Source organism: Aquila chrysaetos, chromosome 10 (genome assembly GCF_900496995.4).
Source record: "Aquila chrysaetos chrysaetos chromosome 10, bAquChr1.4, whole genome shotgun sequence".
Classification (NCBI taxonomy): Eukaryota; Metazoa; Chordata; class Aves; order Accipitriformes; family Accipitridae; genus Aquila; species Aquila chrysaetos.
In genome coordinates, this window is record NC_044013.1 from 38,932,484 (window position 1) to 38,946,175 (window position 13,692).

Sequence of the window (13,692 nt, forward strand, 5' to 3'; positions counted from 1 at the left end):
TATGTCTGCTGTTCCAAAATACAACAAGACAATTGCCCTAGAAAATTGACTCACAAAGGGAGAGTAACCAAAAATCACCAGATACAGGTTAAGGAGGGAGACCGGAATTACAGAAATACTACGACTTAGCTAGCTCTGATCTTACAAAGAGCCAGCCAAGTAAACTCTTGTGCATATGTCAGGGATTTGGTACTTCCACATATGATGCAGCTTTACTGCAAGATTAGAGTTAACATTCACAGTACATAAGGTGCAGCTTTAATGATTTAAATTAACATGTTTGAGAGGCATCGCTGGCAGAAGTGGCAAAACACCGATTTTACACATGAAAATCAGTCACATTTTATGGACGTGCTGACTTGCAATTCTTGCTGTAAGTTAACAGTTCTAGTTTACTTCCTTTGTGAATCACCATTGTTTTCTTAAAAATATCGTCTTTGCTCTGCGAAAGGTGTAAAGAGCATCGACAACCGGATACCAATTATAGAAGGGTATTGATTTTTGCAGTAAAGAACCTTCCTCCTCTCTTTAGCCTAGTTCATTAATTCCATTATATTGTAAATAGCTTTTTGATAAATAAAAACATTTAGGAAAAACTATGGCAACACCTAGAGCACAGATGTTATATTCTAGTCTTATCTTCTGATAAGAATCTTCTTTCCTTAGAACCACATCAATATTTACCAATGTTTGTTAAACGAATGGATGCAATAAGGATCCATCAATTTTAATCTACCCATCTGTAAAACAAGTAATTAAATTCGACTTATTATAGAAATGGACAATTTGCCACACAAACACTGCAGCTTAAAAAACACCAACAACTAAAAATCAAAATCCCCAACACTTAGCCATATTCTCTCATTCATTGTTTATGAATTGCATTGCTTATAGCTTCACAAAAAGCTGGCCAAGACTGACTGATGTTGAGTGCCTATAATTATTAGCAGTTACAACCAACAAATTTAAAAAACCAAAAAACCCACCACTTAAATTTGCCTGTCTGAAGCTTTACTGAGACTATCAACCAGCAAAGGTTACATATCTTTGATTCAACTTGTTTCAACATGCACAAATTTTTTGATCAGGTGCTGTCTGTTTACTCTCTAGATGACAGCATAGTCAAAACATCTTAAAATACTAAACAATAACATCTCAAGGCTGCTCAAAACTAAAAATGCTTTTTCCCCTCCAGTGAGTTCCAATTGCTAAAATCCAACTGAAACATAGTATTTGAGCACTGCATTATAAAGTAGAACACAGCTTTCTGAGCATATAGTTGGCAAAAAACATAGGTCCCTTTCTGTGCACACTCAAATCTCCTTCCCAGAAATGTTACCTTCACTGTCTTCTGGATTCTCTTCTTCATTAGATGCTTCAATATCTTCATCCTCCTGAGCTGACACAGTTGAAGCTACACTCTCACACTGTGATACATCTCGCTCCTCACGGGGCCTTCGTGAAGACTGATAAAGACACGGCATTTACATTGTACTGAAAATTTGCAAGTATTATTTCCTTTTACATGCATTCTCATTTATCAATCTGAGGTTGAAATGAAAGACAGAGAATCTCTGTTTAGCACAGATTCATTCACAAGGGCACACTCTTACAACTTCATGTCAGCTTTTGCTGCTCCTGACCAAAAATAAGTTTGGGAACAAACCACTAGCTCAAGATATGTTTGGGGGACAACAGAACTACTGCAGCAAAGACAGACACTGATGTTCTTCCCTTCAGTGAGAGAAGACTAGGATAACACTGCAGTTTAGAGGATTCCAACACTCAGGATTCTACTTTAGATGCCCCAAAACTTTTAGTTCCTGGTCTTCTAGCAATTCTCTTGCTCCATTTTGTAAGGTTAATGCTTATTGTGTTTTAAAGTAACTGTTCTACAGTGATGACCTGAACTTCTATAGCTGCTGGTGTACTGATGAGGAACGTGGTTTTCAGAGCACTAAAGAAATCTTCAGGCTTGAGTGTTCTACCTGATAGAAAAATTTCTACTGCATTTTAAAGCAAGAAGTGATTAGTATCACAGGTCAGTGAGCATCAGCTGCCTTTTCTAGGAGATTTATGTCACAACACAAAAACAATTAGAAAAGAAAACAAGTGGTGATTGCAAGAGAGTCTTAGTGAAGTGTGATGAATTACTTCAGAAAGATGCCAAGTTTTCCCCTGCAAAATATTCAATGCCCACTGCACTTACCTTCTGTTTGTGCTGTTGGAGGAGGCTGTCCAGATTGTGTCTCCTTTTATAGTTGAAGTAGAAGTTCTTACACTGAGCTTCACTTTTCGTCCCAACCATTTTGGCAATTGCTGCCCAGTTTCGTCCATGTTCCACTAGGCCTGTTAAAACATACAAGAACCAGTATTTACTATGATAAATAATTCAGCTATCCAAACCCAAATAAATGGAACAACAATGCCTATGGGAAGGTAAGAGAGAGAAGTACTGCTGTCCTTAAGAGAACTCCCCTATGACAATGTATTTGATAACTACTTATGGGGAAAAAAAAAGCTGTGTCAACCTGAATGTCTGCTGATGAAGCCTTCAAACCTAACGCTTTGCTGTTGCTAATATGTAACACCTCTGCTAACATACTGATTTTTTGCATAGAATTTACAGGTAACAGTACCTGCCAAATGAATAGACAGGTTATAAACTACATTAGCTTTGCTATGAAAAGAATGTCTTACACAAAAGGGGTTTTTGTAACTTATAAACACATTAATTTGAAAATTTACATATGACATACACACCTTCGCACCTGTTTCACAGAATTCTGTGGACCATATGAAAAAAGTCAACATGAGTCTCAAAAAACTGATATTGTCTGTTAAAGATGTTTGCTTTTTTTTTTTTTTAAGAAAAAAACAACAGCAAATTTCAAATTATTCATTCAATGTAGTGTTGCAAAAAATCACAGCACTCGTATTCAGTAAATTATTGTAATTTTGTAAATACAAGTATTCAGAAATAAGTCAAAAGCTTTACAAGTTTTACCTTTCTTAGCAACTTCCATTTCTTCTTCTGTCCAGCGGGATGTCTCCACAGGCTCTGCAGAAGCTGAAAGAGAAACAAAGACACTGATCAGAGAAAAGACCAGGATTCACTACTATGGCACCAATCATGCATCCCATAGTCAACTAATCCATTCGCATTAAGGTTTGTTCAAGTCACTTGGGAAAGCTGCTCTTGTCAGTGAGACGTAGTCAATCTCCATTAAACCAAGTTAGAGATATAGTAGGAACAACCACAATCTCAGCAGAGCAAACTGTTCAAAACTATTCTGTCTATAAAACTATAATTAATTATCTGTCAAGGAAGACTTGTAAGTAACTTAGATGTATTTATCACTAAAATTTCATTTAAACTATCAATAATTATCATCAACTACTAAAAGCAGCAATCCAACATGCTATAAACTAGTTCCATCTTATTTCACTGACTGCTGTGGAAAGAACTGAAATGGTTATTTATGGGTTAGTGGGTATCAAGAAACCGACTTTCTTGTATTAACTGAGTCTCCTACCGGATAAACAGAGAAAAAATAAAAGAAAACAAAAAACCAGTAAGTAAAAACAAGCAGAAAACTAAGCATGATTCAACACAAAATAATTTTCATTCACTTCTCTGGATTTGATATCATTCTGTTTAAATTCCTGAATGGCATTAAGCTGCAACAGCCTCCATTTCCTTTTCATAACATCTGCCATTATGCACAGTATGTAGCATGGACCCTTCAACAACTTCTATTAACAAACAATAAAAGTAGGACACTATAAAGTATCTGATCCACTGAAAAGCTATGTTGGATTTTCCAGAAAACCTGGCAAAAATGGTTTAAAAAAACAAAACAAAACAAAAAATCCAAACAAAAAACCAAAAGCAAAAACCATTATTGCCTTAGTCTAGCTGCTGACAAAAACCCACCATATCACCTGAGCAAGAATATCTATCACAATCTCTGATGTTTACAGTTAAATGAGAACTAATTTGCCCACTTACTCTGTTCTTTAGGATATGTAGAATATCTGAACAACAACGAAAGAGTTGTTACAAATTCTAGAATAGCAGCTGCCTGTAACTACCCAGTTGAAAAGCTAGGAGCAACACACCTTGCCACAGCAGAGCACTGCAAGAAAAAAAACCTAACCCTGCCCCACCATCCTGGATAATTATTTACTAGCCACAAGGTATTCTAGTATATCTGCACCACCACAGCCTTTTCAGAAACGCCGCCAGAGATAGCAGTCTTTTTTAACCACGTGCCAAGAAAGTAACATTTTATTTTAAAGTCATCTCTTGCCATCTAATGCAGGAACAACAACAAAAACAACTTGCTAGGATCTATTTCAGATTATGAAACTCCCTAAAGTACTCGAATATCAGGCCTACTTATTTAACAATATCCTCTGTGAGCTACAGCCTATAAGTCAATCTGTGTCAAAGGCATTTGAATCTCGACAGATCCATCATTAACCCTGCAAAGAGAGAAAATGTAGTTATTACAGAAAGGCTGAACTGCCTTTTTTTTCCCCCACAGGGTTCTAACAGAGTCATCTGATTACACATACACTATTCATGAAGTTACACTCATGAAATTTAACAGTACCACACAGTCACAAAATTATAAGCAGGCCCAAGAATAAAAGATGTCATAGTAAATAGAAAAAAAAAAAATACAAAACGCACTGCATGCACAGAAAACAGCCTTATGTCAGTGAAGAGCCTTACGACCAGATGGGTCCCGAGTGTCCTATAAATGCTACTCACAAGGTTCTGGTGGGGGTGGAAGAGGCGGTGGTGGTTCTTCAGTGGCTGCAGCTGCAGCAGCATTTGCTTGTGCAGCTTCATTTGTCATTGATCTGGTGATTCTGCCCTTACGACGACCTTGACTATTGGCAGTTTTTCGGCCCCTAGGAGTGGCCTGCTCCCTTTCCTCTGTTTCCTCTGGTGCAACTTCAGTTTTGTCCTTTTCTTTGGTATTCTCTCTGGGAGTAGTTAAAATACAATTCAGTCACATTCAGATAGCCATTAAGGGCAGATACTCCTCAACATCAATATAAAAAAACCCACCAAACCAAAAAAAACAAACCCCACACCACAAAAACTCCACAAACCCAAAAGACGCCTTTAGTGAAACAGAATTCACTTACTGCCCACAACTTAGAGTTGCTAGAGAATAACATAAATACACGATACTATCAACTTCAAAGAAAATATGAACACTGTGATAGAACATATGAAAAAAACCCCAAACCAACAAGATATGAAAATCATTACATGTGCAAAAAGAAATAATCCCATGGCTTTTTCCACCAGTCTGATTAGTTCAGCAAGACAGAGAAATTCATATGTCCAAAAAAATTGTTCAATGCACAAAACCTAACCTAAATAGGAACAGTGTTCAGTCCAGATTTCACTGTCAGGCTAATGTGAATCCTGTTCTGATCTTTGCAAAAAGCTGCAATCTAGGGTGAATTAATGCATTTTCAGTACATATACTTACTTAGATTCCTCCTTCTCATCCTTTTCCTCCTCATCTTTCTTTTCCTCCTCTTTTTTCTCTGCTTTTTCTGCTTTTTCTTCTTCTACCTTTTCTTCTACCTTTTCTTCTTGAGAAGGACGGGCAATTTGTTGCTGAAATGAAATGGGATTTACATGTTATAACAACTTGATCACACAAAGGTGCAGCAACTTGTACTCAGAGCAGCACAAACACTGATGCTGCCTTACCTCCCACTTGCTAATAATATATTAATTTACAGTCACTACACACTAATCAACATAAAACACCTCTGCCAAAAACTGTAACACCTATCTGCACCCTGAAATCATAACGAACATGATCTTCCAGGCGTTATCTCCCAGACTTCAGAAGTCCCCTTTCCCACAGAACGTGCAGTTTCTATATACTGGCTGTAGAACCTCAGTACCTCTCAATTTATTTTCTCTTATGTTTCTTCTGGTCAGCTGCCCCATTCAGATGTGGTTATTTTGTCTTACAAATTCCACTGAAGTACAGGCTTTTGCAGCGTGAGCACAGTGGTGATAACGTCCATGTACACGTGTTAACAAATACAGGTGCTGTTGTATGCCACACTAAACATGACCAGTTATGTTTTAAAAGTGCTTAGAGAGGCTCTGACCAACATCTTGCGTAGTAATGGTGTTGCTCCTCTCAAATTTTATTTTTAACGTTGTCCATTTTAAAATAGTGAAACATGATAGCTTACAACTTGGAAGCAGAAGATCTCGTAGCAAGAAAATTATGACCAACTCTAAGCCACCTTCTCAAAACTGTCACTTAATTAAGAAATATAATTGTTCAAAAAATTGGGTGAGGAATTTTAGACTTACATTTCCGGTAAATTTACAGAAGGAAAATTATAGCCTAGACTTTTTTTTTTTTTTTTTTTTTTTTTAACTATAGTCTTTATCGAGATGATAGTTTTACAAGCACATTAAGCACTGACTAACAACAAAGTAATTACCATTACCCATTATTATCCTAAGGAAAACAGCACAAAATACTATTTACACATTCCCTGTTAAGGGACTCTTGCTCCTTATCTTTCAAAGCAATCCAGATGACTACCATGTGCAAGGGTATCTCATTTTAGAAAGCACATAAATTTGATTTAAACTTTCCAGAAGATACGATCTGCTTCAAACAGGAATTAATGGAAGAAATTTCTGTTACTTAATGTGATCGCATAGAATTACCAGCATGGTCCTTTAGAGCTGCTTCCCCCCCCCCCCCCCCGCAAAAAAAAAAACTTAAAAAAAAAAAAATTCTAAAAGACGTAAGAAAAATTTGTGGCATTGTTTTTGCTATTCCTTATCACACACACACACACAAAAAAAAAAAAAAAAGGTAGCCTTGGCATTCCCTGTCTGACTTTGCTGTTAGAGGTGGCCTAACATTACACAAGCCAAATATCCTGTGACATTTTAAGAAAGCATTAGAAAAATGACACTGCTAATACAGGAGAAAAAAGAAAAATATTAGGAAAGATCTATCAAATGTGGCTACAGAAAAGACTTCCCTAAGTTTTAGTGTTGTTATCCTCCCTAAATAAATTTGGGAGCCTAAATACCGCATTTTGCCATCCACAATCATGTATCTGCACATGGACACAACATCTCGCTTTCCAACACTGCTGCATTTCTATGTCCGTAGCTCACCTGCAAATTCCTTTCTCTCCAGGCTAAAATACCGAGCAGTAGTTCGCTACCACTAAATAAACCATGTAACCCACTCCCCAAATTCCCAGAACCCTTACATGAAGCAAACAGCAAATGAATGAATTCTCCTGATGGACCTCAAAAGTCAGTAACCCACATCAAGCATCTAGAGCTTAATCCATATTGCCCATTCACACTGAATAGTATCTGTAACAAGGTGATCTTCTGAGTGCCACAGAAAAATCCAAGCTTTCTGTACCAGGCACCATACAACAAGAATGAGAAAAGAAAGCCTGAGGCTGCTGTCGAGGTTATAGCAGGCAGGACTCCAGTTAAAGGCGAGGGGAGAAGGAGGAGGAGGAAAGAGCTCTTCCTCCTCTCAGACAATACATAAATTCATTTAAAATGCATGATTACAGTTTAAATTCCACCTTAAATAGGTTTTCATAAGAAACTACAGAACCTAAGAGAGGGTAGGGAGTCAGATATGGCCACACAGAGGGAATCATTCACAGGAGTTTACACTGAGGGGGCTTGAATGGGTTAAACAAACCACCTCCATTAATCGTCAGTTGAGTCACCCCTTCAGAAGAACTGCAACACCCAGATGCTCTCCCCTCAAATTCGCTGTGTGCAGAACCGACTTGTCCCTTACTGGGCATTAGACTCTGCAAGTCAACTTCAAAGAGCAAAATACATGTAATACTTACATAAAGCTACATTTCAAACAAATACCCAAAGTACACTTGGCAATTCAGGGCAAGACAAGGGCAGAGAACTACAAGATTGCTGTTCTAGGATTTCATTATCTCAGATTTTACAGTCCACCAAAAAATTCCTCAAAATAGGCTTTTCTTTTTCACAGAGGAACCAACCTTCCTGTAAGTGTAGCAGCAGGTGTCACTGTTTCACTAACAAAACTGAGGCTGGAAATAGTCACAAAAAGGACTTGTTTTTGACATGTTAATAAAGTGAACTGGAGCAGAAAACCCAAACACTAACCCCTATCATCTTGCTGCAAATTATTAGCATTTAAGATGCTGGCATTACTTGGTTATGCAAAAATTTCCTTCAACCAAGATGTCAAGAGACATGCTAAGATAAATTACTTCCATCGTGCTAGATAGATTGGCCTCAAAAGCAAGGAGTTAAAAACTGCATCTTCAGAAGAAAAGAAAAAAAAAAAAATTAAAAAAAAAAAAAAATCTGTATTTTACATATAATCTATTTACAAAACAGTTGCTGAAAATCCTCTGTTCTTTTTGCCTGGCTAACTTAACATAACGCTTTGTAAATAACAGGGTTCTCTATTTCACAGTGAATTTATTTAACATGCATAACCAATAGGTCAAGTGCAGGTTAAACACAAACCTTAAAACAGTTGAAGCCTCGGTCAGCGACGTACCTGCACATTCATCTGTTGATTAAAACTTTTACTATCCAGGCAAGGGGACGGGCTTTAACTCAGGGTACGATTCAAAAGGACAAAACCCACACCAGCACCGACATCACATAGCTCTTCAGCAGAGGCTGCCTGACCCAGCAACGTGTTTATTCCAGGAAATTGTGTCATTCTGCCACTTAAGCTGCCTACAGCAGAGTTGCCCATCTCACATACAACCTTCTAATCTCACCGGAGTCACCAGAGGTAATCCCCACGGAGCTCAGCTTGATTGGCCGTCACAGACATACAGCAAATTTCTGTCTAGTCAGATCACTGGACTGTACCACCTGCTGCAAAGGCACACGGCTTGATCCACAGACATGCGTTTGTGCTGACCGGGCAGCGAGACCACAGAAACGCACCCCTTACCGACTACCGCTTTGCTACCAAATTTCAATGAAAAACTGTACTCAGAGAGAACCTCGTTTCAGTGAGTTATTTAAGGAATTCTCTATAATCCATGCAAAAGCATCGTATAGTCATGCTTTCTTCCGATACTATGTTAAAAACTTGCTCTTCGTTTGAGAAATCACATTTGGTTTAAGACGCACTCGTTTAGTTGCCTCTGTGAGCATTCTGGAATGGTTTAGGCAGCATTTTATAAAAAGTCCTTTCTAGACCTATCTGCGGACAAAGAGGTATCAGAATTTAATAAGCCTTACATCTCTTAACTTGAGATGCCTTAACCTAGCATTCCGCTTCTCTAAAGTAAAAGTCCCCACACTGAAACTTGAGTCAAGTTGTACTCACTACATTCTCTGAAGGATTTCAACATCATTACCATGATTAATATCTTCTCCACTGCAATATTCCACTTGCTTGCCTTCTAATTTACAAAAATGTATGAACTATTAAGAGTTTAAGCTGAAGCACCTGTTATCGGCATGAGCACATCTTGGAGCACATCATAAATCTTACACAACTTGTGTTTGCCAAACAGCAAGGAAGTTTCAGGTTGCTACTCAGTGATATGAAAAATATCAGCTTCAAACAAAGCCGGGACGCAGGAGGGAGAAGGGGGATGAACTGCATTCTGCAACCATAAGATAAAAGTTCTGGCAAGCAAGGCACTTCAACGCTCCCAAGTTCTTTTTTACTAGCTGTTACAAATGTTGCTGATTAATCATTAATAAAATTAAGATACATAAATACGGTTTTTGGTACCATGTAATTCCTACCTACAGCATTACTAAACATGCTAACTACAATACTTCTGAATTTAAACTTCCAGAAATGGTAAAATTTCCCATTTAGAATGTTTAGAGTATTTCCTTGAGTTTGCAAGTATACCTCAACACTCTTCAGGTCTCTAAAGTCTGACACTTATCTGCATCCTTAACAGAGCACACATTAAGCCTGCCTAGCAGTTGCCCAAAGTTTAGTGATCTGCTGTAGTACTTAATGTAGATCAACTACTACCAAGTAAGACCTACAACTCTGCTAAAATTCAAAGAGCAAGTAATTTGAGTTGAATGAACAACAACAGCAGCTTCAGTGTTCCAACTCAGGTACTTAGTTATTCACACATAAATCAGTATTCACAGGAGCAGTTATAAAGTCAGGCAGAGCACCTTGGGTTTTCTTTTATAGTGAGCCAAGTTCACAAATCTATGCCCTTGCGTACAGGATTGTAATTAAAATCTTTCTAGTTTATATGCATTACCCAAGGAAAGCAAACAATTCATGGATTGAGAAATCCATCCAAATTTTGAATTCTACCAGTTCCAATATTCTAAAGTTTAACAATGTTGACAGACATTTAAATATATGATCTTCTGAATATCTCAAAACCTACAGTTACATTGCATTACAGCTTGAGCCAGTTCTGTCTCCTCACCTCTTAGAACAGCTGCAGAAGAACAGCATACAGCAAAGATATTGCTCAACACGTGTATATTTACTATGATCACACCAATCTCGTTTTATAATGGAATATGAAACTGAGCCACTTAAAACAGCAGCATTATCTGTGTTTAGTGTCCACAGCAATTGTCTACATTTTGAACAATCTTGTTTATTTCCATCTTCTTTGTATTTGCCATACGTCCATACTCTAACCAGAATCTTTCACCATCGCTACTCACACAACAATACACTTTTCCTATTAAAAAGCATTATTAGGCTTAGAAAGTCTAACAGAAGTTCTGGCAAAATACAGCTAATTCCAGTATTTTCTCCCATCAGAGCAGTTCACAATTAGTCAGAGTAGACACTCTAAGTAAATCCTGTGCATAATGAAAATGACATTATCCCAAGCAATCCATAATTTGTGGGGTATAGACAAGTAAGTCTTCTGTGATAAGATCTCTTCTCTTAGAACACCAGACCATAATTTAAAAGGTTTAAAGTACAACAGCACCATAGAAGCACAACATGACGACTGTTTCTAATGAACAGGATCAACTTATCAGCTGAAGCTGTTTGCAGCAATTTTCTTTTATAAAAAAAAAAACAAAGAAACAAACAAAAAAATTACATTTACTGGGACTCTCAGAAAACTTACATTATTTGAAAGTAGGTTTCATGTACCCTGAAGTGTAATATTTACTTAAGTCGCTGTTTTGCAGTTCAGTACAGATTTGTGCAGTCACAATACCTCAAAGTCTCAACAATTTTCTCTTTAGTATCGCTGCTGAGATTTGACTAAATCCAGTAACCCACAACTCTTCAGATTTTAAGGTCTGTGGATTTCTAAAAACCTGAATTTGAGGGGACCCTCCCCTCCTGTCCCCACCAAGCTTCAGTTCCAACAAAGCACTAGGTATTTCTTCAGCACATCACATCTATACCAGTTTCCAGCTGTTAAATTCATTTTAAGGATAAAAACCTCAAAATACCTGCAGGCTTTGTTGTTACATCTAGTACTCTGTTCATGTACTTTATTTCATATATGACCTTCTTCCCTAACCTTGTCACTGACATAGCTTTCATTCTATTTTCAGTATTTCCTAAATACCTGATAGATGCAAGGGGAAATCAGAATGGGAGGAACAGGGAACATGTTCAGTGAATACACAGCAATCCTCCTCCTGCTTTCGTTAAGAAAAAAAAAAAAGAGTCCAAAGTTTCTTTTTTTTTTTTGTTTTCTAATATTCACATTAACCCTACTAGCCTAGCAAAAGTATTTATATGCTTTTTGTACATAATATGCTGTTCTTTTCCCCTCCAAAGACTTCCAAAACTTCTAAAAGAATACTTCCTGAATCAGCAGAATTTTTTATTTGCACGCATTAAATTAATCTCTTTCCTCTTGCTATGAGGTTCCAGTTTGACTTGGAGCCTGACCACTAAATAAAGATCACTATTAATTTCTGCTTTTTTACAAACATTGACATTATGAAGTGATTATATAATTTCCACTGCAAGTCACATGGTAAACCTAATTTCTGTTGGCTCCAACAGAGGATTTAATAATGGATTCAACTTCAATGTCTATGGCGGGGTCCTAAAATAAAATGAATTGTCCATATTAAAAAAAAAAACCAGCCACAAATGTGCAAAGGAAGAAGATCTTCCACAGAATTAAAAACAAACTAACCAAGAACACCCTTGAGGTCAGGATTACTTAAATTTAAAGAGGACAAAAATGCAGTAAAGGAAAAATAATTATTTTTCCTTCCCCCCACCCCCATCCATATAATATACTTGCTATAACGGATAGTAAGAGAGTTGTAAACGTGAACCAATAAAATAACAATATCCAAGTGATGAATAAATTTAAGATACCTGGTTTCTTCCTCTGCGTTTACCATAATTCCTTCGCACAAGGGCTTTATAATTTTCATTTTTCTTGGTCAAATAATAATATAATACACAGTCAGGAACATTCTAAAGTAAAAAAGCAAAAAAAAAAAAATTAGGTTTTACTCCTATAAAAAATATGGTTTTAATATTTAATTTCTCTCAACGCTTAAAACTATTCAGCCCCTAGACTAAAATAAAAATCTATTAGACTTGTTTGCTCAGCAGGGAAATGAATTCACACACAAATATAACAATATAACTATGCATAAAATTATAGTGTTAAACGCAAGTCTCATGTATTTATAATATCCCTCAGCTACTTCAATCTGCATGATTTAATCTATACTAGACAATTTGCAAGTCTGAAAGCTTCTATTTATCATAATAGTCATATGTATTGCAGATTCTGTTGTAAGTCTTAACAAATCCTAATTCTCCATTACTTCTTACATCAGTTCTGCAAAATCAGTTCTAAAGACTAAAATTCGTTCTAAAGACTAATTCAGCCAGCAGTAGGATCCCACTGACTTGAAAGGTGGTGGCAAGATTTCTTACAGTTAGCATGGCGGCTCAGCAGAGCCAATTATGTCCTTATCTAAGCAGTGAGATAGTTAAAGAAGCTTACCTGCTTCAAAAAGAAAATAAGATCAAAACTAAATGAAGTGCCATTTTCTTTTATTGTTGTCAATAGTGTCATTTCACTAACTTCTGTTAGATGTTTGCATGCACTGATTGTGTTACTGGTCAAGAATTATAAAATCCTGTCAAAGCAGTAACTTTTTTTGGACTGAAAATTTTTTCCAGGAAGAGAAAATTATGCTGGGATAAATGACTTACATTTGGAAAGTTAGGGATCCCACCCTAGGCTCTACTTATATTAAAAAAGGTCTTACCTTTCGTTCCAGGTAGGAAGCAATTAGACCAAAGTTCTTGGGATGTTGGACAAACCTTTTGTAAATCAGAAATTATTTAAGTTTAACAACATAATTCATGATCAAATAAGAAAAGCAGTCTTCCAAACAATCTGTTCCATCAGCAAGCCTTTGATTTACACAACTGAAATTAGTCTAAAAAGCCGTTTTCAAATTGTGCAAGTTTAGAACTAAGCACTTAAAATTAGCTATTAGCTGATATAATGAGAACATATACCTACTCTTCTCATTTTAATCTTATCACAGAACTAAAGTACTTTCAAGAGAATTTCTTACCTAAGGACTAAATGCACATGAGCCTACTCAGTTGAAAAATAAGTGGAGAAGTCTAAAATTTTTGCAATGTTTCATTCATCCAACTAAGAACATTATCAAAT

The 13,692-nt window shown here is 36.7% G+C and overlaps 1 protein-coding gene across 6 annotated transcripts in view; it reads right to left on the minus strand.

The window, feature by feature from the left end:
- The window catches only part of NCOR1 (nuclear receptor corepressor 1), a 75,347-nt gene that overhangs the window by 29,623 nt on the left and 32,032 nt on the right, over window positions 1-13,692 (minus strand). For 3 of the 6 annotated variants that reach the window (XM_030027406.1, XM_030027407.1, XM_030027405.1), the window contains exons 13-19: window positions 13,277-13,331; window positions 12,366-12,467; window positions 5,517-5,647; window positions 4,781-4,998; window positions 3,008-3,070; window positions 2,210-2,349; window positions 1,340-1,466 (exon numbers count right to left, since the gene is read on the minus strand). In XM_030027406.1, the coding sequence (XP_029883266.1) occupies window positions 1,340-1,466; window positions 2,210-2,349; window positions 3,008-3,070; window positions 4,781-4,998; window positions 5,517-5,647; window positions 12,366-12,467; window positions 13,277-13,331 (836 nt within the window). Of the gene's footprint in view, window positions 1-1,339; window positions 1,467-2,209; window positions 2,350-3,007; window positions 3,071-4,780; window positions 4,999-5,516; window positions 5,648-8,566; window positions 8,714-11,595; window positions 11,656-12,365; window positions 12,468-13,276; window positions 13,332-13,692 lie in introns of those variants that run through there. The other 3 variants (XM_041126577.1, XM_030027408.2, XM_030027409.2) reach the window with 3 other exon arrangements.